Here is a 27,688-nt window from a genome sequence, read left to right on the forward strand (position 1 = left end):
ATACAAATAAAAGAAGATATTCTATAGTTTCAATTGATATATTACTTATGTCTCTATGACAAAAAATGACGGAGTATTTTAAGTCTGTTTTGCTGCAATGTGAAAAAAAACCTGCAAAACGCGCCGGCGCGTTTTCAGACCTCAGAGTGTTAAATGCTGCTCGATTGCGCCACTACTATCTGTATATAGGCACTGCATGTTATTAATGACAAATTAATGACATTAATGACGGGGATCGTTATTATTGTTTATATATATATATATATATATATATATATATATATATATATATTTTATTTAGTTTATTCATTATCTTTAATGTATTTATTATTTTTCAGACTATATACATCTTTGACTGTACATCTGTGGCCCTACCTTTCTCTACCAATACAAAAGTATAACCTGATCACCTGTCTCCTCATTATTGGTGCTCTGACCGGCACTGAGAAGGGTTTACTCCTCCATTACTGTAATCAAACTTAACAGTCCAAAAGCCTCTCCAACACCTGGATCATAATATGTGACCCACTCTGGCGAAATGAGTCGGAAGTCGCAACGTTCTATTTTAAGATATGGGCCGATAATGTGGAAAAACAATGAAAAAATCATTTTTTTAAGCTAATTTCAAAGAACAGACTTTCAAAAATAATTTCCCAAAGTTTCGTAGTCCAGGTAATTGAGTAAAGGTATTTAAATGGCTAATAAATTTGACATGGTTTTACTAAATTCGCTGGAAATGAACTTCTCAACTCCTCTCGTCACTTATGAGCATTTCCCGGTATCCCCTGAAAGGTCACTATCTCTGCTCTCCAAATATGGTGTTACACGTTGTATAGAACCAATCAAAAAGCTTAGAAATGTAAACACACTGACATAAACGCTGATTTTTATCAATGGGAAGCCCCGTTTCGACTGACAGGCACGCGATTGGTCCAGCCATCCTCCTGTCAGACTAGCGCTGTTATGATACAGACGGCACGGAGGCAGAGGTAAAAGCAAGTATGGTGGTTTATTTGAGAAACAGCAATGAGCAGGTGAGTAAATGGAAGATGGAGAATTCAAATGAGATGATAGAGGTTTGATACTGTCCTTGTAATTGCAGATGGAGGTAGAAGTCGAGGAGATGGAGAATGGCTGACGAGGAACACTCACACACAAGGAAGGAGGAACACAGGAGGAGAACTGGAGACAACGGAGCGATAGGGATCGCTGGTAGCAGGTAAGTAGCAGGTAAGTAGTCTGTACTACAAACAAGACCGGACAACTGGTGTGTGTATGAGTGTGGGTTAAATAGTGCTGGTGATTAAGTGGCTGATGAAGTGCAGGTGGCCATGATTAGAATTCCGGTGATTGGGTGCGTGGGTATTGACGGGAGGTGGAGCCTGACGTGTCTGTGACAGTACCCCCCTCCCACGGCCCGCTCCTGAGGGCCGAGGACCCCGACGTCGTGGTGGCCGACCTCGAGGGCGTGGGGCAGGTCTGTCCGGGTGGCTGGAGTGGAAGGCTTGTAGCAGGTTGGGATCAAGGGTGTCGTTCCGCGGGACCCACGACCGCTCCTCTGGCCCGTAGCCCTCCCAGTCGACGAGGTATTCCAGGAGACCACCACGGCGCCGGGAGTCCAGAATTTCCCGAACCTCGTAAGCAGTCCCATCCTCCAGAAGAAGTGGAAGGGGGGGCTCGGCGGCTGTCAGGCTCTGTGGAAGGAGAGAGAGAAGGGTGGTGAGGTTTGAGTAGAGACACGTGGAAAGTGGGATGAATCTTATATTCAGGAGGAAGCTGAAGACGATACGTGACGGGGTTGATCTGCTGAAGGATGGTGAATGGGCCAATGAAGCGGGGACTCAGCTTCTTGCATGGCAGACGCAGTCTGATGTCCCTTGTCGACAGCCAGACCTTCTGCCCAGGTTGGTAGTTGGGAGCGTTGGAGCGACGAAGGTCGGCTGTCATCCTGCGTCTGCGCAGGGCCCTCTGCAACTGATGGTGGGCTGAGTCCCACACCCTCTCGCTCTCCCGGAACCAGTAGTCGACGGCAGGAACGTTGGAGGGTTCCCCGTCCCAGGGAACAATGGGGGTTGGTAGCCGAGTAAGCATTGAAAAGGTGTTAATCCGGTGGAAGGTTGACGGAGAGAGTTCTGGGCGTACTCGGCCCAACCCAGGTACTGGTTCCAGGAGTCCTGGTGGCCGTGACAGAAGGTACGCAGGAAGCGGCCGATCTCTTGGATTTTCCGTTCCGTCTGCCCGTTCGTCTGAGGGTGGTATCCCGACGATAGGCTGACGGTCACACCCAGGAGTTCCTGGAGGACTTCCAGACTCGGGAGATGAACTGGGGGCCCCTGTCAGATACAATGTCCTTGGGGATTCCATAGTAGCGGAAGATGTGGTTGAACATTAATTCAGCAGTAGTGAGAGCGGTAGGTAGACCTTGGAGAGGGATCAGCCGGCAGGCCTTGGAGAATCTATCCACTACCACGAGTATGCAGGTATGACCATCAGAAGGTGGGAGATCCGTCACAAAGTCAACTCCCAGGTGTGACCATGGTCGCTCAGGAACGGGCAGAGGAAGGAGCTTGCCGGCCGGCAGATGACGAGAGCTCTTCGAGATGGCGCACTCCCTGCAGCCCTGCACGTACCTTCTGACATCCCTGGCCAAGTTGGGCCACCAGAAGCGTGCTTTAAGCAGCGAGAGGGTTCCATTGACCCCCGGGTGACCAGTGCCAAGTGATGAGTGAGCTGCGTGGATGAGTTGAGTGCGTCGTGCTCTGGTGATGTACTGGAGACCTTGAGGGCAACCCGGCGGAGTGTTGGAGGAGGCATTGGAGGAGGGCAGAGTCTCTTCAGACCATTGGATGGGATTCACAAAGATGGTTTCTGGGAGGACGGTTTCAGGAGCTTCAGACTTCTCATCAGGAGCATGGAGATGGGATAAGGCGTCAGCCTTGAGGTTCTTGGAGCCAGGACGATAGGAGATGGTGAAATCAAATCTTGAAAAGAACATGGCCCAGCGGGCTTGTCGGGGGTTTAATCTTTTAGCAGCTTTAAGATACGCCAGGTTTTTATGGTCGGTTAGAACTTGGAAGGGGTTTGGCTCCCTCCAGCCAATGCCTCCATTCCTCCAACGCGAGCTTGACAGCCAGGAGTTCGCGGTCACCGATGTCATAATTGACCTCCGCCGGGTTGAGCTTGCGGGAGAAGAAGGCGCATGGATGGAGTCTACTTGGTTGCCCCTGCTGCTGTGAAAGTACCGCTCCCACTCCTGTGGTAGATGTGTCTACCTCTACGATGAATGGCCGGTTGGGATCAGGGTGGACGAGGAGGGGAGCGGTGGTGAAGGCTTCCTTAAGGGCTTCAGAGGCCTGTGTGGCTTCTTCGGACCAGGACAGAGACTTGGGCTGATGGCGTAGAAGGTTGGTGAGTGGGTAGACGATGGAACTGTATCCCTTGATGAAACGGCGGTAGAAATTGGAGAAGCCTAAGAAGCGTTGGAGTTCTTTTATGGTAGTCGGAGTGGGCCAGGACCGGATGGCGTCCACCTTCCCCTCGTCCATCCGGATGCCACTGTGGTCAATGTAGTATCCAAGGAAGTGGATGGACGACTGGTGGAAGGAGCATTTTTCCGCCTTGAGGAACAGCTGGAACTGCCGTAAGCGTTTGAGGACCTCCGCAACGTGGTGGCGATGTTCGGCCAGGCTCCAGGAGTAGATGAGGATATCATCGATGTACACCAGCACAAACTTATGGAGAAACTCCCGGAGCACCTCATGAATGAAATCCTGGAATATGGAGGGGGCGTTGACTAGTCCATAGGGCATGACCAGGTATTCATAATGGCCAGTGGGCGTGACAAAGGCGGTCTTCCACTCGTCCCCCTCGCGTATCCGGATGAGGTTGTACGCGCTGCGGAGGTCCAGCTTAGTGAACACAGTGGCACCACGGAGATGTTCCAGGGCCGCTGGGATGAGGGGAAGTGGGTAACGGAACTTTATGGTGATCTTGTTGAGTGAGCGGTAATCAATACAGGGCCGCAAGCCTCCGTCCTTTTTGGCCACGAAGAAGAAGCTGGAAGCAGCAGGGGAAGTAGACGGACGGATGTATCCTTGCTTGAGGGCCTCGTCGATGTAGTCCTCCATGGCCTTCTCCTCCGGCACAGATAGGGGGTAGATCCTTACCCGTGGCACTGGTTCACCCGGTAGCAGATCTATGGCGCAGTCCCATGGCCGGTGTGGAGGTAACTTGGAGGCTCGTTGTGGGCAAAAGACATCGCTGAAGGGGGCGTAACAGGCTGGGATGTCAATGGATCGTTTCTCGATGGGGCTTTCAATGGAAGTGGCACAGATGGAGATTTCTTTGGAGCGTGGAGATGGAGGAACAGGAAACCCGGAGAGGCAGGTCGAGAAACAGTGTTCGCCCCACTTCAGGATCTCGCCCGTGCGCCAGGAGATGGTTGGGCTGTGGAGTTCGAGCCACGGGCACCCTAGAACCACGTCAGCGGTGGATTCCTCCAGAACCAGCAGATGGATATCCTCGACATGAAGGAGGCCTATGCGGAGTTACAGAGGACCAGCACATCGGGTGATCTTTTTGCGGCCTAGGGGTTTTCCGGTAATGGAGTGGGCTTGATAGATACTAGGCGAAGGCGAGGTTTTGAACTTGAGTTGACGGCAGAGGGACCCGGAGATGAAGTTCCCGGCTGACCCTGAATCGAGGAGCGCAACAACTGGAACAGACATATTGGCAGCAGTAAGGGTTACAACGGTGGTGAGTGGTTTCATCTGGATTAAAGAGGGAAGGATGGCACTCACCAGAGGTCTTGAAGGGCGTGTTGGGCATGCAGAGAGTACATGCCCGGGAGAGGCGCAGTAGAGGCATAAGTTCAGGGTCAGCCGGCATTGTCGTTCTGCAGTGGTGAGTCGGGAGTTTTCAACTTGCATAGGTTCGCTGGCTGGTTTTGGGGAGCTGACGGGTTCGGACCGACGGAGGAGAGGTTGAAGAGGTGGCTGGCCCTGGTGCTCTTCAAGACACGACTGCATACGAGTGCCCACACGGATGGCGAGTTGGATGAAGCGTTCGAGGCCGATGTTGTCCTCGTATGCAGCGAGATGCAATCGCAACTTTGGTTCGAACCCCTGGCGGAAGGAAGTGATGAGGGCTTGTTCATTCCATCCGCTACTGGAAGCCAGGGTACGGAACTGCAAAGCATAGTCACTCACAGCGTTAGATCCTTGCTTTAATTTATAGAGTTTCTCACCGACAGATGAATCCGAAAGGGGTTTTCCAAAGACTTCGCGGAAGTGAGAGACGAAGGCTGAATAGGATTTCACCACAGGGTTCTTTTGAATCCAGAGTGCGTCTGCCCAACGGAGAGCTTTACCTTGTAGCTGCGAGATGATAAATGTGACTTTAGAGGTGTCAGTGGGGTAAAGTTGCGATTGCATCTCCAGGACCAGCTCACATTGCAGGAGGAATCCGCTGCAATCCTCCGCCGATCCTGAGTAGGGCGCCGGCCTGGCCATGGGACTGGCGTGCTGGGTTGGAAAGTGCAATGAAGAAGTGACTGGGGAAGCGGCGGCTGGTGCTGGTGACGGTGGTTGTGGTGGAGTGAATGCTCGGCGCAGCGCGCTCACGAGCTCCTGGAACGGGTCTTGTTGGCTCATGCTGATCTCTAGCCGTGTTTTACTGGTCCGGTCTTCTGTTATGATACAGACCGCACGGAGGCAGAGGTAAAAGCAAGTATGGTGGTTTATTTGAGAAACAGCAATGAGCAGGTGAGTAAACGGAAGATGGAGAATTCAAATGAGATGATAGAGGTTTTATACTGTCCTTGTAATTGCAGATGGAGGTAGAAGTCGAGGAGATGGAGAATGGCTGACGAGGAACACTCACACACACGGAAGGAGGAACACAGGAGGAGAACTGGAGACAACGGAGCGATAGGGATCGCTGGTAGCAGGTAAGTAGCAGGTAAGTAGCAGGTTGAGTCCTTGAGGTTCGCATACATGAGTCTGTACTACAAACGAGACCGGACAACTGGTGTGTGTGTGAGTGTGGGTTAAATAGTGCTGGTGATTAAGTGGCTGATGAAGTGCAGGTGGCGATGATTAGGATTCCGGTGATTGGGTGCGTGGGTATTGACGGGAGGTGGAGCCTGACGTGTCTGTGACAAGCGCGCGCTGGTATGAATTTGATCATTATGAATTTGTTAAGGGGCTCGCACACCGGACGCTCAGCTCAGCTCAGCGCCATGCCACATCTTTAAAATTCGAACGCATTGTTTTCTATGAGTGTACGCACACCTGTGGCGACATTTGGCGCCTGTCCACGGCGCCCAGAAAACAATAGAAAACAATGCTTTACATTTACACTGTTATTATCAACTAGCCTACACAAAGATATGATTGCATAGGCTAGCATTGTTTGTTCTCTCTTTGCTTGTCTCTCTACCTCTCTCTCTTTCTCTCTCTCTCTCTCTCTCACTCACACACACACACACACACACACACACACGCGCACACACACACACACACACACACACACACACACACACACACACACACACACACACACACACACACCCTCTCTCTCAAGCAAAAATGTAGCACCTCTGTTCAATCTTTCTGATTTTAGTAAATCTTTGTAAAAGTGCCTTATAAAATATTAATTCAAATAAATACTTTAAAATAATTTGAGCTCCAGCCTGGTTTAATAGCATTTATATATATAAAAATGTCTTTGGTCAAATTAAGCTGTAAAATAAATAGTTTATCCCTTTAAATGCAATGGATTTTGAAAGATATCAACAAAAAACGGGCAAAAAACTTTAAAAGCTATTTTCTCAGGTTTTCATTTGGTAAAAGAGGGCAGATGACCATAATTCAAATGGTCATATCTTTAAAACGATTCAAGGTATGACTTTGACTAGGATATCATTTTAAAGCTTATTGTCTCATCTTTCCATTGATACCAAAATCTCAGTTTTGAAATTTGGGTGACTGTGACTCATTTTGCTGGCTCAGGTCACATATATATTCAAAGATATTTTATGCAGTGCATCAGCAAGTGAAAGTTAAAAACGGTTTGGTGAAGGATAAAGGTTTTGCTCTATTCCACACTATATGTTGTCTTTAGGGACAACAGTTATTACTTCTGCCAATAACATTTCTAATATGGACTATATATGTTAACTCTGCTCTGAATTCTCTTATCTATGCCTATGAATGGAAGATATACTGTACATATAAACAGTATAGATGTAGATGGTAGATGAGTGTAGATGATTTAAACCATTGGGAGAGGTTATTATGTTTTCATATGTCATTAATATTAGTGACAAGCATCACAAAGCCCCACTGTAGTCTTTGTTTTGTGATCATGTCAACTGATGCACCTTCAGCAGCTGTGACTTCATATGAATGTACTGTATGTTAGTGACTGGCACAAACTGGGCACAGAGTCAGGGGCTATCAGCTGCAGTCTATTGGTATATCTATTGATGTGGACAGGACCATCTCTAGGGGCTCACATCAACAATCTGCATCACAGTTTTTGTTATTCATTTTTTTAATTTGTACCATATGCAAAGTCATTTTACTATTGGAAGAAAATAATTGTTATCAGACAATATTAGAGTGGGCGGTAGTTGGGTTGGTCAATCTGATCCAGACACTGTATAAATGAAAGGACAGTAAGGAGAGCAGAACAAACTCCTAACTCACTCATGGCCTATGAGACAGAGGATCATGAGACTCAATACTGCTTTCCTGCCATCAACTCATCATGTATCAAGGGAAAACGCTCCAGACATGAATACAATATCATGTATGTGTTTTTTTCATTGCTGTCAGCATGGACTGTGTTTGTGAACCTGCTGGTGATCATCTCCATCTCTCACTTCAAGAAGCTTCACACTCCAACAAACCTGATCATTCTCTCTCTGGCTGTGGCCGACCTGTTTATTGGACTTATTGTGATGCCTGTAGATGCCATAAAGCTGATTGAGACATGTTGGTACTTTGGAGACATTTTGTGTGACCTGTTTATGATAATCATGGGACTGCTCCTCTCAACATCTATTTGTAATTTAGTTTTAATTGCAATTGATCGTTATGTGGCTGTGTGTCACCCTTTACTGTACCCACAAAAAATAACCACAACTAGAACCTCAATAAGCATCTGTCTCTGCTGGTTTTTCTCTTTTGCCTACAGTCTTGCCTATATGATTAATGTCAAAAATGTTGAAAGTTCACAAAGAACAGACTCATGCTATGGAAAGTGCTATTTAATAATAGGTTTTTCATTGATAGTTGTTGACCTGTTCTTTACTTTCTTGTTTCCTTTGACTGTGATCATATCTTTATATTTGAGGATATTTTATGTTGTACATCAGCAAGTGAAAGTTATAAACTCTCTGATGAAGGGTGGTAAATGTGTAATGGAGAGATCAGTGAGGAGGAAATCTGAGAGCAAAGCTGCTCTGACATTAGGAATTATTGTGGCAGCTTATCTGCTATGCTATATTCCATACTATATCTTGTCTTTAACAAGTAGTACAATAATCTCTTCTGCTACAATGACATTTTTACTATGGACTATATATGCTAACTCAAGCCTGAATCCTGTTGTCTATGCTTTATTTTACCCTTGGTTTAAAATATCAGTTAAACACATCTTAACTCTTAAAATAGTGAAGCCAGCATCCTCTCTCTTAGATATATTTATATATTATTCATGATTTTTGTAGAGGAGGAGGATTTTTTTTTTTTTTTTTTTTTTTTTTTTTTTTGTCTATTTGACATAGCATAGACTAATGTATAGTACTTTTACGCATTTATAAACTGAATGTGAACATACTGGATACCAGATGTGCCATAAGCTCATTAACAGGAAAAAAAATAATAATTTAAAAACTATTTTAAATTAAGGTAAATAATTATATTTACCTTGCAATTAGAATCTTATGTGCATATGTTAAAGCCAACATTTAAGCCAACATTTTTAGCGTTTGATTTTGGATTTAATTTATTTAAATTCTTATTCATTTCTAGGCCTCAAAACACATAAAACACACACGTATTGAAACAAATACTTTGAAGTGGACATGACATTAAACACTTCATGGTGTCAGAGTAATAGAGTAATACATTTTGCCAGAGTAATACATTTTGCTAAAATCTTCAGTTGTGTAAAATTGAATAGATGATGATTAATTTTCCCCTGAAGCAACAGTTTTACTAATGTACATTTACAGTTGCAGAGCATTTACAGTTATTCTGTTCTTGTAATCAGCTGAATGACCATAGACAGGCCTAGTGTTAAACCATACTGTTTAGATGCAAAAGGGAATTTAAATTTTCATATCCCGATTCAGCCAGAAGATGGCGACAAATACTTGTGCAAAACCAAGGCATCATTGTCTCTCCATTGACAAATTCTAAAGCTTCATCACATACATCCTTCATAGAGAAAGGAATCCCAAAGTTCATTGCGACAGATTCATGAGGTGTTAATAATGTTGATAATAAACTTATTTAATTCAGTACTGAAAAATATCAATACAAAATGTCTTTCATTTGTATCATGTGCATTTTTATTCTTATTAATGTATCTTACTATTTACTTGTACAGTATGTTAACATGCTAAAGTCAGATTTTATTGAAATCAATTGTGAATTCACTTTTCTCTGCTCTTTGTATGTTTGTGTGGAGTGGCAGCCTATAGAGAGTATTCCAAATCAGTTTCTTTTAAGGTTCCATGACAGTTAGAAGACAATTGCTTATGTAGATTGTTATACATAAAGTATCTGTAAATCACAAGATTTATGTGTAAATGCATCTCAGATATGATTTAAACCAGGACTTCTCAACTCTGGCCCTCCAGGTCCACTTTCCTGAAGAGTTTTGCTCCAACTCTAAACAAACACACCTGAACACACTCCAACCAACCTGATCATTCTCTCTGTGGCTGTGGCTGACCTGCTTATGACTTATTGTGATATCCATAAAGGCCACTAGGCTGATTGAAATGTGTTGGTAATTTGGAGACACTTTCTGTGGACTGTTTATGATGATCATGAGAAAAGAGTGATCAGTGCGTCATCTCTTAGTAATTTAGTTTTATTTTCTGTTGATCGTTATGTGGCTGTGTGTCACTCTTTACTGTACCCACAGAAAATCACCACCACTAAAACTCTGATGAGCATCTGTCTCTGTTGGTTTTGTTCTTTAGCTTACAATAGTGAAGTAATTAGCTCTAATTAGTGTTGTAATTAGCAGCTATTTAGACTGCAGCTATTTAGACTTTTCAGACAGAATAGTGTGTTTTAGAGAGTGCTTCTTTATAATGAGTTTTATGTGGAGAATCACTTACTCTTCTGAGGAAATCTGAGAGCAAAGCTGCTCTGACATTAGGAATCATTGTGACAGTTTATCTGCTCTGCTTTATTCCATACTATATATTGCCTTTAACAGGGATTACAATAATATCTTCGACCACAATGACATTTCTAACATGGACTTAGCTGTGGTCTGGTCTGAATACCAAATTTGCCATTAGGTTATTAATAAGAAAAAAAAAAAAAATTAATACATTAATTCATGACATAAATAAACTAGTACAAGAGATGGGACAGTATGAAAATTTCATATCACGATTATAGTGACCAAAATTATCACGATTATCAATATTAACTGATACGCACACTGAAAACATTTCAACAAGTTTTATATTAGAAAATCTACAAACAACAAGTGAAATTAGCACTTTTTTTAAGCATAAACATTCAATTATATGACCGTCGTCAAAAGGCAACGTATTATAACAGAGCACACATCCATGAGAAGAGAAGGCTATCTTCGTTATCTATGGCCTAAAAAATTAACTTATTCTAGTTATTATTATAGTAAAATATTTTTGGGGAACAAATAAAAGGTAAAAATTTCCACATTGCTATTTGTATTGTAATAAAAACACATTAATGAAAAACAAGTAAATGTATTATACTGTAAAATGAAAAGACATTTCTTTTAAATGTATAGCACAGCTTTTTAAAAGGTAAAATTTTCCACATTACTCTTTGTATTGTTATAAAACACATTGATGAATAACAAGTAAATATATTATACAAGTAATGTGTTATACTGTAAAATGAAAAGACATTTCTTTTAAATGTATAGCACAGCTTTTTAATGAGGCAACAACATATGATAGATAGAACAGAACAAGATAGGCTATTAATAATCTTTCGTTGCGTCAAAATATTATAACATGAAAGGCTCCAATACAGAGTGGCAAAGCGCTTGTGCACAGAATGATGTGCTTGAAACAACGTTAAGTCACAGTGCGCAGCACTTTGCACTGAAAAGTTCAAAGCACAAAGAGAAAAGAGTATAGTGTATTGTATTTGTGAAACAGTTTAACAAGCCTTTTCTTTTAACAGTCTTAAATTTAAGTTACTGGGCATGTGAAGAACAATTCATAGTGCTCCCTACTAGGGATGCACGGTATACCGGTACTGGAAAAATACTGGTATATATTTTATTTCAAACAGTACAATATTATGATTTTGCTCATTTTGGTATATGCTGCTGTTCCGAATTTCACCGCTAGGTGGCAGTGTGCTACCCAAACTGACGCGAAACCGGCAAATGTGACAACATAGAGGAATAAAATGGATAAAACAGTTGAATCTCACTCAACGGCCAAAACTAATTAAATGATGTTTTAGTAACAAAATTCGGGAGGAGCAGGTGCATATAATTAGACTGATTATCACAAGTGGAAAGCATTCAGCTAATCAACCAACAGAGGTATATATACTGCAGACTTGCCTCTGTTCGATTGACAGTTTATCAGGTTCGCCCTTCTGCTATTATGTCACAAATTAACGTCTCTCCATCCAACGATGAAGCCAACTTCCCTGAGGATCCTGCACCTCCACCTGCTGGCCCCTTGACAACTCCTCCTCCATCTGACACCGCACCCGAGCCCCAGGCTTCCAGACGCGGCCGACCGCCTGCCCATGCAGCTACACGCTCGCCTAGACGCCAAGCTCAGCCCTCGCCTCCACCGACGAGACCTCAATATACCTCCCCGGCGTCCTCCTATCGTTCAGCCATTTTCTCGCCATCCATAACCCTCCCTCTTTTCAGTGGCCTCCAGCTCCCTTCGCGGACAATAGTGCGAGGATGCTGGCAACTCAGGCTCAAACCTTTCATCAGTTCCCTCCGAACGTCTCTAACCCCTCCCCTTCTCAGTGGCAAGCAGCGCAAGTTAACCCTCTGGAGTCTGAGGCTGATTTGGGGCTTGGAGAAGTTTTGACATGCCCTGACATTTGTGCTTTTTTCAGTTGTTCATAAACATATAAACGACAAAAGTGTCATTACACTGTATTCAGCACAAACTAGGCTACAATAATATGTGAGGAACATGTATGTACATGTTTGTATTTTTGAAGGAGTAATGTTTATGTGTGGTTATTGAAAAAACAAAAACTTAAGTCACTGAAATAAGGCCAAAAAAAGTATATTAAATCTATGTTCACAAGACTTTTGGGTATTGGAGGTTGTAGACTAGAGTTTTTGCTTCAGAATTATGTAAAAATTATGCTGCCTACTCCTTCATATAAAACAATATATTGATTTAGCTTTTGTAAGACACTTTTTGTCAAGAAACACAGTATGCGTGGGGGCGTGAATCTGCATGAATAATGGGCCATTTACACCTGAGAAGACAAAGGAATCACATAGTAATGATCTGAAATTACTTGCATATTAATGAGGCCTATCAGTCAGGTAGGCTGTGAAAAAAACCCTCTGTAATAATGTCTCAGCTCATCATAAACAGCAATACTGTGAAATATTATTACAATTTAAAATAATGGTATTCTATTATATTCTTTAAAATAAAATGTATTTCTGTGGTGCAAAGTGTCTGAACAATTATGTTACCTCTATGGCATTTCATATAGGCTTTTAGCTTAAAAACATGCACATTTGGAGAAATATTGATAGATTCTTATATATTTATGTCAATTTTCTATACTGAGAAATAATATTTATTGTCATCACTATGAGTGCTGGATACTGTGTTTTTAATTCATACTTGCAGCCGGAGGGCGCTCTTTACACCTTTAGTCCACAAATTCATAATATAAAGAAGAAAAGGAACTAGGAACTAACGGCATGTCTTCTAGAGATCGCTAACCATTGCTTTAACATCCAAATAAACACTTTTCAAGACAATAAATACACGATTGAGATGATGAATGCATGTATTGCCTCTGAATTTGCGTCTGAATAGCGCTGGCTCCTTGGGCGTGGCCGCATTAGCGGGTAATGAGCTGAATCACAGACTTCTGACATGGCTCTCTTTCATACAGATTACATAAACACAGAATGTTTGTTTTCGATTTGACTTGCATGGTTTAAAACCTGACATTTCAACATTTCTTTAGACGTAAGTGTCATTTTTTTTTTGTCATTAGTATTCATAAGTTACAGTTCATTTTCTGAAAACTATCAGATTGGACTTCGTTCAGAGGGAGAGGAGAGATCACGCATCATGTTAGTTTTCTTTATTTTACAAAAAGCACAACATTGTGTTTTTACTCTGAGTGTATACAAATAAAAGAAGATATTCTATAGTTTCAATTGATATATTACTTATGTCTCTATGACAAGAAATGACGGAGTATTTTAAGTCTGTTTTGCTGCAATGTGAAAAAAACCTGCAAAACGCGTCGGCGCGTTTTCAGACCTCAGGAAGTTAACAGATCGACATTGTATCATTAGGAACCTATAGTAATCATCTGCATCTCCATATTGAAAGAAATAAATCACAAGGGAAATAATATGACTGATCTGTATAACAGAATGATTGTTACAGGACATGTCTGGGCTTGTCCATAAGATACAGATGCATACAAAGCTATTCAGATAACTATTAACACAAATATAAACAAAGGGGCTTACTTTGTGGTCAATGACAAACACCCAACAGTTACATCTGCAGCAATTTCCCCGGAATTAACTGGATTTAGCGTTCTTTCAGCTAACAGCTCACACTGAACACCCAAACACAACAAATAGCAGCTGATCAACTAACTACGCTGCCCTCTACAGGAATGATATGGATTTGTTTCATAATAAAAGTCTCTCTTGTAGGAGCCTTTAATACAGCCGCCCCCAAAGATGCGGTGCATCTTTGCTTCCTGTAAAGGCGACTCAACTAATCAGGGTTGGGGGCGTTAAGTCCATCCTTTGGTAAGGCCGGCAGGATGACCAGGCGGGCTACCAGTCTGGTATAAACTTGGCCCTTTATCTCCACATCAGCTGACCTGATATGACCATCTGGGCTTAGGTGGGTCTTGACTACTTGTCCTACAGGCCATAAGGCCTGCAGTAGTTGGGGGTCTACAATTAAAACAAATGTTTTCTCCTTCAAGTCAGGAGGAGAAGCTTGCCATTTCTGCTGGGTTTGGAGGCCAGGATGATAGTCCCTTATGAACCTGGTCCAGAATCGGTCAGCTAGGACCTGAGAATGCCTCCAGAGCCAACGACTCAATATCTCTGATTCTGGATACACTACCTGAGGTAGAGATCCATCGGGCCGCCCCATCAGGAGAGTATTTGGCGTTACCGGGTCAGCATCAGCCACGTCTGATGAAACATACCCCAAGGGTTTTGAGTTCAGGATGGCCTCCACTTCCAGCAAGACTGTCATTAAGACTTCCTCAGGAACTGACTGTGAACCCAAAGCTGTGTACAAGGCCGATTTAACGGATCTAACCTCCCTCTCCCAAACTCCACCAAAGTGAGGGGCCGATGGGGGATTAAAGCGGAAGTGGATCCTCTGGCGGGCAAGCTGACACTGTAGGTTAGGAACCAGTGCGGCATAAGCTTCCCGTAACTCCCTTTCACCTCCGCTGAAGTTCGTACCTCGATCCGACCATAACTCAGCTGGTGTCCCTCTCCTCGCCACAAACCTTCTAAGAGCCATGAGGAATGAGTCTGTACTCATGCTAGGGAGTAGGTCTAAATGGACTGCTCTGGTGGTCAGACATTTAAAGAGAATACCCCATCGCTTCTCTGTCCGTCTTCCAATTTTGACCAATAGGAGGCCAAAGCAGTCCACTCCACAAGAATGGAAGGCAGGTTTGTGTAGCCGAAGGCGAGCAGAGGGTAGATCCGCCATCTTAGGGATTGTCGGCTGGGCCCTCCACCGTTGACATTCTGGACAATCATGTTGAAACTGCCGAACAGCTTCGCGGCCACGTAGAACCCAGTAGTATCTCCGTATTTCCGCGAACAACCGTTCCGATCCAGAATGATGTAACTGATGGTCATAATGGTGAATGATCAAACGGGTGACTGGATGATTAGGATCTAGGACCACAGAATGTAAAACGGAGTCCTCAATGCCTGCAACTCTCCTCAAACGACCTCCTACCCTGATCAGACCACTGGACAGATCCATTTCAGGGGCTAGGGTAACCAGTCGACTTCTGGACCTGACCGACTTTCCCATTTGTAACAGCTTGTAGTCCTCAGGAAAGGATTCTTGCTGCACACGTTTGAGGATATGAACCTCAGCCTGGCGGTAATCCTCAGCCTCTGGAGAAGTCCCTGGAGCAAGGCCAGCTCGAAGCTCCAGGGCAGTAACATCCAATAGCTCCTGCCAGGTGTTGTAGTTCCATCCATCAGGGTGACCAGACGAAGGAGATAAAAGTATTGGTCCCACAGAAGGCAGATTTCCGCAGTTCGGCCTTGTCTTCCATGGCCTCAGTTTTAGGGATTACTGGCCATTCTTTGGAATCCTGGAGGAGGAAGGAGGGTCCTTGAGACCAATGGTTTGGTGCAGCAAGATATTGGAGAGGTTTCCCTTTTGTGAGATCGTCAGCAGGGTTGTCCGTGGAGCTTACATAATGCCAAGAACATTTTTCCGTCAGCTCCTGGATCTCAGAAATTCTGTTTCCCACAAAGACTCTGTATCTACAAGACTCAGAATTCAACCATTGGAGAACTGTGGTAGAGTCTGTCCATAGGGAAATGGACTTGATGCATAGGGTCAACTCGTTCTCAAGTAACTTAGCCAACTGCACTGCAACTAGACTTCCGCAGAGTTCCAGCCTCGGAATGGAGTGAGCTCGTTTAGGAGTGACACGGGAGCGTGCCAGAATAAAGGACAGGTAGGTCCGACCTTCCTGGTCGGTAGTCCGGAGGTAAGCCACCGCTCCATATGCCTGCTCAGAGGCATCCAAGAAGATATGCACTTCATGAGTAGCTCCATCCATTCCAACTTCAGCAGGAACGTAAGGCCCGGGGAAAGGTGATACAAGGAAGGTATTGGAGTTCCTCCTCCCATGCATTCCAAGACTGGAGGAGCTCAGGTGGTAGGTTGGGGTTGTCCCACCCTCTCTGTTTGTTCCACAGTTGTTTAATGATGACTTTAGCTCGAGTTGTGAAAGGCAGAAGCCATCCCAGAGGGTCATACTGGGTAGCTAGGACCTTATATATGTTCCTCAAAGTTGGAGTCTCATATACTACAGGTCGGTGTTTGTAGGACAAGGTGTCCGTCTGCCAGTTCCAGCTCAGACCCAGCGTTGACTCAGGGATGTCTGACTTCTCCTGCGTTAACCACAGTTCTACACTCACAGCTTGGGCGTTGGACGGTAGGTGACTTAGCACACCAGGATCATTGGAGGCCCACTGGCGAATTTCAAATCCAGCTCCAGAGAGGATATTTCGTAGTTGATCAATCAAGCTTCGAGCTGCATCAGCAGTAGGCAGGCTCTGCAGGCAGTTATCAAAATAAAAACATCTCTCCACCGAATACCGAATCGCCTCATCCGTCAGGGGGTGTTGCCGCACATGGCGTTGTAGTGCGTAGGTAGCACAACATGGACTGGAGGTTGTGCCAAAAGGTAATACCTGCCACTCAAGAATCTTGGGTGCCTCATCCATCTTCAGGTCCCGCCAAAGGAAATGGAGTAAAGGACGGTCCTCAGGGAGAAGACGAACCTGGTGGAACATCGCTTTGATATCTCCACTCACAGCCACAGGATGTTCTTTGAAACGGATAAGGCCAACCAACAGAGAGGCACCGAGGGTGGGCCCTGGCAACAGGTACTGATTGAGGCTTTGTCCTTGGTACTGATGGCAGCAGTTAAACACAATGCGGAACTTTCCGTTGTGACTAACAATGTGGTGAGGGATGTACCAGCATTCAGGTGATTCGGGTATAGACTCAACCACTTCCCGAACAGCTCCAGTCTCAAGGAGTTTCCTCATTTCCTCTTTATAGACCTCAGCCTTTTTAGGGTCTTTCCGCAGACGCCTCTCAACACTGCGAAGAGTAGGTAGGACAGACTCCTTAGGTGCATTCAACAAAGGCATATCCTTACGCTGCAGTAAGGGCGTAGCCAACCGATTGATTCCTTCCATTTCCAGATTGAGAGTCTTCAATTCCAGAAGCTGAAAAGCATCTTGATCTTGCTTGGACCGGGTTACCTCTTTGCCCTCCCACTGCGGAACCGTATCCAACTGCCACAGCCGCTGAACGTTCTGGAAGAGTTCGTCCTGAATTGGAGCCATTGAGGTTAGCAGACATTGCCGTGCGGCAGGAGACCAACCCATGGAAGGTATGGGTCCCTATAGGGTCCATCCTAGGCGTGTGTGAACTGCGGCTGGCGCGCCCGGGCCGCCCCATCGAACAGGCTCTGTCGGAGTTATGAGGTGGGGCTGATCAGAACCAATGAGAAGTAAAGGTTGGCTATCCGTAAGTGTACGGATTGGGAGACCCCGCAAATGTCTATACTTCTGTTGTAGTTGTTCTACAGGGTAAGACTGGCGTGACAAGTACAGACGGTCTGCAGTAAAGGCATGATTGATTTTATAACAGGTCTGAGGTTTACAGAGGGGAGATATCTGAAAGGATATTGAGCAATCATGAAGGACCTGAATATCATCCCTCACTGTCCACAAAGGAAGATCTTCAGGGACACCCCGAATGCCCAGGGCCTTAACTGCAGTGGAGAGGAGAATAGTCCTCTCTGAGCCGTCATCAAGAAGAGCATAGGTGTCCAGGGTGCGATCTTCATAATGTAAATTCACAGGAACCACTTTGAGCATAACTCGTCCTCCGACAGAGGGTTTATCAAGGAAGAAACGATAGGGAGAGGAATTTGTCAGGCAGCTCTTCTCCACATTGGCTGAATCCTCTTTGTGGGATGGATTCACATTCACCTCATGGAGCGGGCGGAGATGGGTGCCTTGACAGATGTTGCAGGGATTCTTTAGGTCACATTGAGCGGCATGGTGTGCCCTGGCGCAGCGCCAACAACGGTTGTTGCTACGAATCCATGTCCTGACCTGATCGGAGGTAAGCTTAGCAAAGGATGCACACTGGCTCAGGTAATGCTCGGTCTTGTCACAGAAAGGACAATAACGTTTCACTTTAACCGGCTTGGTTTGTGAAACAGGACCCTTCCGAGGGATGGAAGTTTCACTCTGGGATTCTCCAACACCATGCAGGACGGTCACAGTTCTCTTCCCAGAGTCTGACTTACTGTGCGAGATCTTAGACATCGGCTCAGCATCATAACTGTGGCACCAGGTTTCATAACGGAGCCAGTTCGAAAGGTCAACCAGATTAGGGGCTGTACCAGGTTGGCGGAACATATGTCGACGAAACTCAGCACGCTGCTCAGGGGGAAGCTTACTTAGCAGTCGTGCGACATAGGACCCACAACTCAGCTCCAATTCACCATCACGTCCCAGGGTTCTCAGTAGGCCCACTAGTGACTGCACCTGGAGAGCGAACCTCTGGAAGGCAGAGATATCACCTCGTTTTATGTCAGGACTCTCAAGGACAATAGCAATTCTCCTTAAGGCTAACTGATGCGGTTGGCCGAATTTCTCATGGAGCGCGGCCATTGTATCAGTGAATGGAGTTGGTGAGTTCAAGTAAGCATCTGCTATCATTCTGGCTTCCTCAAGCTTAAGGTGATCCACTAAGATCTGGTATTTAAAAAGTTCAGTCCCGTCCGGAGGGAGCAAGTTCTCCAAAGCTATCCGGAGTCGAGCGAACTCACCCGGATCAGGACGACTGAACTTAGGGATCGTAGGAGCAGGTCCTCTGTACACGAATTCAGACCCAGTATAAGGTGCTACAGGTTGTAGATTGGGCTCTGTCTTCGGTGCTAAGGCTGGAGGACTTGAATAAGCTGGCACCGCACTGAATCGTGGGGAAATGGGCACTGTCATGTGGTGGGCAGGCAAGGGCATGGCCGCAGGTGTTAGCAACTCCTGAAGCTCTTTAGGTGTAGGAGGAGGAGGAAATCCACAAGCATCAGGACCATAAAGCTGATGAGGGTGTGCTTGTGTAGCTGGGAAAGCAAAAGGATATTTTCTAGGCCCTGGCACCACAGGCTGGTAAGTAGTAGCGCCCATGTCAGACAGCGTGAGGTTGCCCATCCGTATCCTCAGGTCAACATCAGGTTCAGGCTATGGCGGTGGGGGAAGCTCAGCGAAGTTTCCATCCTCCGCTACAGTTGTGGATTCATACTGCTTCACAGGTGGACTGGATAACTGTGACGCTGATGGCTGTGCTGGTGAGAGGTTCTGGCCTCTGGCTTGACTGAGGTCAGCTCGAAGGGACTGAGCTACTTGAACTAATTCTCTGACTTCCGCACGGACTTCTCTCAACTCCCTCAGGTCTGCCTGGAAGGCCTGATGTGTCTGCATTAGTTGTACATGCTCACTGCGAAGATGCTGTAGCTCACTGTCGTGTGCGGAGGTAGTGAAATCAACTGCCTGAGGTGAAGAGAGGGGTGGCTGAGGGAATTCAGCATGCTGTTGAGGCTTATAACTCGAAGACATGACCTGTGTGCCATCGAAACATACCAGGTCACCACCAGGTGGAGTGGTGTAAGGCTGGAAGGATGTGGGAGGAGTCCGGTGGACAGGTGCCTCCCAGGTGCGTGCAATATCATGCTCTGTGACAGGTCTACCTCGTGTATATTGTACCTCATACTGCTTGAGGTAAGCTGGAGGACGAGTATGGCGCTTAGGGCGAGCTCCTCCAATAATCTCCTCATCAGAGTCCATAATGTCAGATGGGAACACTCACTCCAGCTCGAAGGACCAATTTTGTTGGAGAGGCTTTTGGACTGTTAGGTTTGATTACAGTAATGGAGGAGTAAACCCTTCTGAGTGCCGGTCAGAGCACCAATAATGAGGAGACAGGTGATCAGGTTATACTTTTGTATTGGTAGAGAAAGGTAGGGCCACAGATGTACAGTCAAAGATGTATATAGTCTGAAAAATAATAAATACAATAAAGATAATGAATAAACTAAATATATATATATAAACAATAATAACGATCCTCGTCATTAATGTCATTAATTTGTCATTAATAACATGCAGTGTCTATATACAGATAGTAGTGGCGCAATCGAGCAGCATTTAAGTAAACATCGTTACATTAAACACAAAATAACAGTTAACAGATCGACATCGTATCATTAGGAACCTATAGTAATCATCTGCATCTCCATATTGAAAGAAATAAATCACAAGGGAAATAATATGACTGATCTGTATAACAGCATGATTGTTACAGGACATGTCTGGGCTTGTCCATAAGATACAGATGCATACAAAGCTATTCAGATAACTATTAACACAAATATAAACAAAGGGGCTTACTTTGTGGTCAATGACAAACACCCAACGGTTACATCTGCAGCAATTTCCCCAAAATTAACTGGAATTAGCATTCTTTCAGCTAACAGCTCACACTGAACACCCAAACACAACAAATAACAGCTGATCAACTAACTACGCTGCCCTCTACTGGAATGATATGGATTTGTTTCATAATAAAAGTCTCTCTTATAGGAGCCTTTAATACACCAGGTATAAGGATTATTAAATAGAGGACATTTTAAATGATTATCAGCTCATCGAATACATCTCTTCTAAAACAATGACACTGCTAACATGGACTTTGTATGTTAAATTTCTTCTAAAAAAACAACAAAAAAAAAACTTAACCACAAATGCCTGTCTTGCACTAGAACTGTGATGCGCGTCCAGGAGTTCATACATTACATAGTTACGTTGGAAAGATCACGCGTGACGTAGGCAGAAGTACCGACCCAAAGCGAACGTGCAGACTAATGTAAGATGAGCATTTGCGGTTAAAAAGTATATACATTTTTTTTTTTTTTGAAAATGACCGATGATTTAATTAGATAAGACCCTTATTCCTCGGCTGGGATCATGTAGAGCCCTTTGAAGCTGCATTGAAACTACAACTTGGACCTTCAACCCATTGGTACCCGTTGAAGTCCACTATAGGGTTTTTCCCTGCACTTAAAGGTGCCCTCGAATGAAAAATTGAATTTATCTTGGCATAGTTGAATAACAAGAGTTCAGTACATGGAAAAGACATACATTGAGTTTCAAACCCCATTGCTTCCTCTTTCTTATGTAAATCTCATTTGTTTAAAAGACTTCCGGAAAACACGCGGATCTCAACATAACACCAACTGTTACGTAACAGTCGGGGTGTACGCCCCCAATATTTGCATATATGCCAGCCCATGTTCAAGCATTAGACAAAGAAAGGCAGTATTAACGTCTGGATCTGTGCACAGACAAGGTAAGCAAGCAAGAACAACAGCGAAAAATGGCAGATGGAGCAATAATAACTGACAAGATCCATGATAACATGATATTTTTAGTGATATTTGTAAACTGTCTTTCTAAATGTTTCGTTAGCATGTTGCTAATGTACTGTTAAATGAGGTTAAAGTTACCATTGTTTATTACTGTATTCACAGAGACAAGAGAGCGTCGCTATTTTCATTTTTAAACACTTGCAGTCTGTATAATTCATAAACACAACTTCATTCTTTATAAATCTCTCCAACAGTGTGTAATGTTAGCTTTAGCCACAGAGCATAGCCTCAAACTCATAGAGAATCAAATGTGAACATCAAAATAAATACTTTACTCACATGATTCGATGTATGCACACAGCATGCATGACGAACATCTTGTAAAGATCCATTTGAGGGTTATATTAGCTGTGTGAACTTTGTAAATGCGCTGTAATATAGTCGAGAGCTCGTGAGGCAGGGGGCATGCGATTTAAAGGGGCGGCGACTGAAAAAATCAGTGTATAGTTAATGATGCCCCAAAATAGGCAGTTAACACTCTGAGGTCTGAAGGTATCGCCGGCGATACCACCGTGGTTTTTTCTTATCAGTGTGAAAGAGACTCAAAATACTCCGTCAATGTTGCACATACAATTAAGAGTTATACACCATTTTAATCTGTGGAATATCTTCTTTCATTTGTGTACACTCAGAGTAAAAACAAAATGTTGTGCTCTTTGTAAAATAAAGAAAACTAACATGATGTGTGATCTCTCCTCTCCCTCTGAACGAAGTCCAATCTGATAGTTCTTAGAAAATGAACTGTAACTTAGTGAATACTAATGACAAAAAAATTACACTTATGTCTAAAAAAACGTTAAGATGTCAGGTTTTAAAACATGTAAGTCAAATCGAAAACAAACCTTCTGTGTTTATGTAATCTGTATGAAAAGAGAGCCATGTCAGAAGTCCGTGATTCAGCTCATTATCCGCTAATGCGGCCACGCCCACGGAGCCAGCGCTATTCAGACGCAAATTCAGAGGCAATACATGCATTCATCATCTCAATCGTGTATTTATTGTCTTCAAAAGTGTTTTGAATAGCCATATTTAGCGATCTCTTGCCTCTGTTAGTTCCTTGATTGTCACATGATATTCCTCTTCTTTTACTGAGGCATTTGTGGACAAAAGGGGCAGAGCGCCCTCCGGCTGCAAGTATGAATGATGAAAACACAGTATCCAGCTCTCATAGTAATGACAATAAATATAGAATAATAAATATTATCTCTGTATAGAAAATTGATATAAACATATGAGAATCCATCAATATTTCTCCAAATGTGTATGCTTTTAAGCATATTAAGAAATTATGGTCAATATAAGATTTTAAGAGTCAAAATGTGAAGCTTGAGTCTTAGATCTTTTTAATGATGTATAGTTTGTCAACTGCACATCAACATTTAGGCTCTATAATATAACAAATATAGTAGCCTATATGAAATGCCCTAGAGGTAGGAATGTTCAGACACTTTGCATCACAGAAATACATTATATTTGAAAGTATATTAAAATAGAAAACCATTATTTGGTTAGAGACTTGAGACTTCTTTTAAAAACATTATAATGGCATTATAATGTGTTCAATCTTTTGACTGGTAGTGTAATTTAACATAGGCCTATACAAAATTTTCTTCATATCATGTGCAATAATACGTGCATGCATGAGATCACAAAAATCATGTTTTTTTTTGTCCTGAGTGGACTTTAATCCTGTTATTAGCATGATCACAGAGGGTTTTTTCACAGCCTACCTGACTGAAAGGCCTCATTAATATGCAAGTCATTTCAGGTCATTATTATTCAATTCTTTTGTCTTCTCAGGTGAGAATCACCCATTATACATGAGGATTCCCGCCTCCTCGCATACTGTGTTTCTTGACCAAAAGTGTCTTAGAAAATTTAAATCTCTCTATTAGGGCTGTAACGATATGCGATATGAAATCGAAATCGCGATACGCAGGTCCACGAACCTGTATCGCGATGTGAGAAGGCAGAATCGCGACACACCCCTTCCAACTCCCAGAGTTATCCTTCCTGTCCAGATCCAATGCTAACACATTTTTAAATTACTATAAGTATTTAAAGTTAACATTATAAAATAGACAAATATAAAGTATATATATAAATATAAATATAAAGTAGACCTACACCACAAAACTAGTTGAGGATAAATTCTTTAATTTTATCTGTAAGCGTCCTCCAATTACGTGTGATACCTTAAGCTTTCCAATCATGTGACGCGTCAGTTGAAGAACGTGAGGAAACATGTCAACCAACCCAGAGATCGCGGACCCTCCTAATACTTTTAAGTCAGCAGTATGGCAACATTTCGGCTACCCGGTGGAGAACAAGGATGGCAATCGTGTAGTTGACAAGACCCACACAATTTGCCGTAAGTGTTTCAAGAAGCTTCCCCAACCGGCCGGCAACACAACCAACATGCAGATGCATATCTTAAGGCACCATCCCGACATCAGTTTAGCTTGTGCACAGAAAACAACCCAACAGCAGCAGTCTACACTGCCTAGTTTATTCCAAGCAAAGTTTCCAGCCAATTCAGATCGAGCACAAAAAATTACAGATGCAATTGGAATTTTTATGTCACTGGATATGCGCCCCTTTTCGGTTGTTGAAAACGAGGGATTCAAGTATTTACTTAGTGTGCTCGAGCCCCGTTATGCATTACCAAGCCGGGCGCATTTCTCTCAAAATGTGCTACCAAAACTTCTGGAGAAAACAAAGGCTAAGGTGGAGGAAGGGTTGAGTACTGCTGTATCCATCGCAATCACCACCGATGGATGGACGTCCCGTGCCACAGACAGCTATATGACCATAACTGCACACTATATTACGGCCGATTGGCAAATAGCAAACCCCGTCCTCCAAACACGCGCTGTGTATGAGAGCCATACAAGCGACCATTTATCGGAAATACTTAAAGAGGCTGTGATAGATTGGAAAATCAGCAGAACAAACGTCCCCGTTCCCGTGACAACAGACAACGCCAGAAATATTGCCAACGCTGTCGAAGCGGCCGGATTTTCACCGCATATACGATGCTTTGCTCACACTGTTAATCTGGCTGCGCAGAGAGGGATGGGCGTTCACCACATGTCCCGACTCCTCGGCAGAGTGAGGAAAGTGGTCACGTTTTTCCACCGCAGCACAACAGCTGCAGCTGTGTTGAAGGAGAAACAGGTGATGCTACAGCTGCCCTTACACAAGCTGGTCCAGGATGTGGCTACTAGGTGGAACTCGAGCCATGACATGCTCGAACGCTACCTTGAGCAGCAGGCTGCGGTTTTCTCTGCATTAACAGACAAGAGTGTCAAGAAGAACATTAAAGACATCATCACTCTGTCTGATGATGATGTGAAACTAGCTGAGGACGTGGTCCAGGTTCTTAAACCTTTGAAAACCGTGACTACCCTCATGAGCACTGAGCAGATGCCAACTATTTCAATGATCGTGCCATTGAAACACAGAATCCTGGCCTCCATGAAGCACAGTGTCTCTGACTCAACAGTAGTGAAAGACATCAAAACTGCTATTGCACATGACTTCGAGGACAGATACCCTGATTCGGATAGGGCACTAATTCAGTTTCTTCATATGAGCACTGCACTCGACCCCCGTTTCAAATCTCTACCTTTCCTTGATGAGACCACCCATGACACAATCTTCAAGAGTCTGACTGAGAGAATTCTGGAAGATTGTTCACAGACTGTTCAGGTATTTGATTGTTTAAATATTAATATATTAAAGAAGTGCTGTGTAAATCAGTTAGGCTTATTTAATTAAAGTCAGTATTTAAATATAGTCAGATAATAAATACTTAACTTTATTAAACTAACTTTATTTGTGTAATTGTCCTGGATTTCATATCCTCCATTGTATCTAACATTATATTGCAAATGCAATTGTGTAATGGATTTTGTCTGTTAGGCCCAGACTTCAACGGAAGAGCAATCAGAGATAGCCTCAAGCTGCAGTAACTGTCCTCCTCCAGCCAAAAGAGCACCAATGATGGCTGAACTGTTTGGAGACTTCTTTTCAATGGAACAGGCAGCGTCATCATCAAAGCCTTTGTCTGCAGTGGTGGATGAGGAGGTGCGGCATTACAGAGCAGTGCAGAGCCTCTCATTGGAGTCAAATCCACTTATGTGGTGGAAGGACAACCAGAACCAGTTCCCCCATTTAGCCAAGTTGGCTAAAATGTACCTTGGAATTCCAGCCACATCTGTCCCCAGTGAGAGAGTGTTTTCCACTGCAGGGGACATTGTCACAGCACAGAGAGCAAGCCTCTCACCAGATAATGTGGACATGATGGTGTTTCTGAAGAAGAATTTTCAACTCCCTTAAATCAAATCCACAACGAGTTTGGTTTTCTTAAGAGAAAGAAGTTGTTTATTTGTTTAATGTCAAAATGCTCGAATCATCTCCACTATGGACTTTAGTTCTGTTTGTTTTTCAACAGTATTTTATTACAAAGAAAACAGAAGTGTTATAGCTTTGGCTATATAGTTTAATTTACTTAGGTATATTGTTAATAATTTGCATAGTTAATATTGTTATTTGGTGTTCAGTTTATACAGGTTTTTCAAATGTTATTTAATAAAAATATATTTTTTTCCCTCAAAATATCTTTTGAACTGTTTTGTCAACCCCCCACCCCCCCACCCCATATCGAGGTTTGTATCGTATCGTGGGTCAAAAATCGTGATACGAATCGAATCGTGGGTTTGGTGTATCGTTACAGCCCTACTCTCTATTGTTTTATATGAAGGAGTAGGAAGGATAATTTTTACTTCATTCTGAAGCAAAAACTCTAGTCTACAACCTCCAATACCTAGAAGTCTTATGAACACAGATTTAATATATTTTTTTTGGCCTTATTTCAGTGACTTAAATTTTTTGTTTTTTCAATAACCATGCATAAACGTTATTCCTTCAAAAACACAAACATGTACATACATGTTCCTCACATATTATTGTAGCCTAGTTTGTGCTGAATACAGTGTAATGACACTTTTTCCATTAATATGTTTATGAACAACTGAAAAAAGCACAAATGTCAGGGCATGTCAAAACTTCTCCAGGGCCCCAAAAATCCTCAGACCCCTGAGGGTTAAAAAAATTAATAAAAAAAAATCTATGGGGTATGTTGAGCTTAAACTTCACAGACACATTCAGAAGACACCTTAGACTTATATTACATCTTGTGAAAAAGCATTCTTGGGCACCTTTAACCCTGGGTCATTCTAAACACTGCTTTTAGCCCCGGTTAAGGAGATATATGCAGATATATCCAAATATGCAGATAAGGACTTTAACCCGGGGTTTAGGAATGTGTAGTGTGAAACAGTAGCAAATACCCAGGATTATCTGTCAACCCTATTTCAAGTGTGTAAAGCCCTTATATGGATAAAAATCCTGGAATGTTTTCTTTGAAAACCTTAATTACTTTTTGACTGAAAAAAGAAAGATATGAACATCTTCAAAGACACGGGAGTGGGTAAATTATCAGGAAATTTTAATTCTGGAGTGAAATAATCCTTTAAGCAAATTTATTTGTTGTTTATTTGCACTATTACAGGCCAAACTGGCTTTAGCCATTTGAAATTACAGGCAATCACTGCATTTCAATCATGAGCCAAACAAAGATGTATGCATATACTGCTCTCATTATTCACGAGTTCACATATACATATAATTAGATAGAGAAAAGTCATGCGTATTTGGCGTGCTGTCCAGGGGGAGGCCTCCGAGCTCTGAATTTTGGCCCGAACCCAGAGTACAGAGTACTCCCCCCAAAAAGCAAAAGAGCAAAAGGACAGCCACCAGACTAAAGACCCCAAAAGATGCAGAGAATTGGCAGACTGGCATTTCAAGAAGCCTGGTCGCTTGACCAGGAGACCCCGTGTTACCACTGACAGGAGCGTATCACTGTACCAGGCGGACGGACCCTACTA

The 27,688-nt window shown here is 43.4% G+C and overlaps 3 protein-coding genes across 3 annotated transcripts; 2 read left to right on the plus strand and 1 right to left on the minus strand.

Annotated features, from left to right (window-relative positions):
* Positions 1–7,709: 7,709 nt before the first annotated feature.
* On the plus strand, positions 7,710–9,996 carry LOC125262969 (trace amine-associated receptor 13c-like). Its single transcript, XM_048181808.1, has one exon. The coding sequence runs from the start codon at positions 7,712–7,714 to the stop codon at positions 8,723–8,725; it is 1,014 nt and encodes a 337-aa protein (XP_048037765.1). The 5' UTR covers positions 7,710–7,711; the 3' UTR covers positions 8,726–9,996.
* A 7,638-nt stretch (positions 9,997–17,634) lies between these two features.
* LOC125262303 lies at positions 17,635–20,819 on the minus strand. Its single transcript, XM_048180989.1, has 3 exons — positions 20,701–20,819; positions 19,894–20,307; positions 17,635–19,803 (listed from the first exon to the last, which is right to left on the minus strand). The coding sequence occupies exon 3, from the start codon at positions 19,462–19,464 to the stop codon at positions 17,641–17,643; it is 1,824 nt and encodes a 607-aa protein (XP_048036946.1). The 5' UTR covers positions 19,465–19,803; positions 19,894–20,307; positions 20,701–20,819; the 3' UTR covers positions 17,635–17,640.
* Positions 20,820–23,981: 3,162 nt separating this feature from the next.
* LOC125262701 (E3 SUMO-protein ligase ZBED1) lies at positions 23,982–26,078 on the plus strand. Its single transcript, XM_048181516.1, has 2 exons — positions 23,982–25,448; positions 25,662–26,078. Exons 1-2 carry the CDS (start codon positions 23,982–23,984, stop codon positions 26,076–26,078), a joined length of 1,884 nt encoding a protein of 627 aa, XP_048037473.1.
* The last annotated feature ends 1,610 nt before the right edge of the window (positions 26,079–27,688 follow it).

Source organism: Megalobrama amblycephala, linkage group LG2, assembly GCF_018812025.1.
Source record: "Megalobrama amblycephala isolate DHTTF-2021 linkage group LG2, ASM1881202v1, whole genome shotgun sequence".
Classification (NCBI taxonomy): domain Eukaryota; kingdom Metazoa; phylum Chordata; class Actinopteri; order Cypriniformes; family Xenocyprididae; genus Megalobrama; species Megalobrama amblycephala.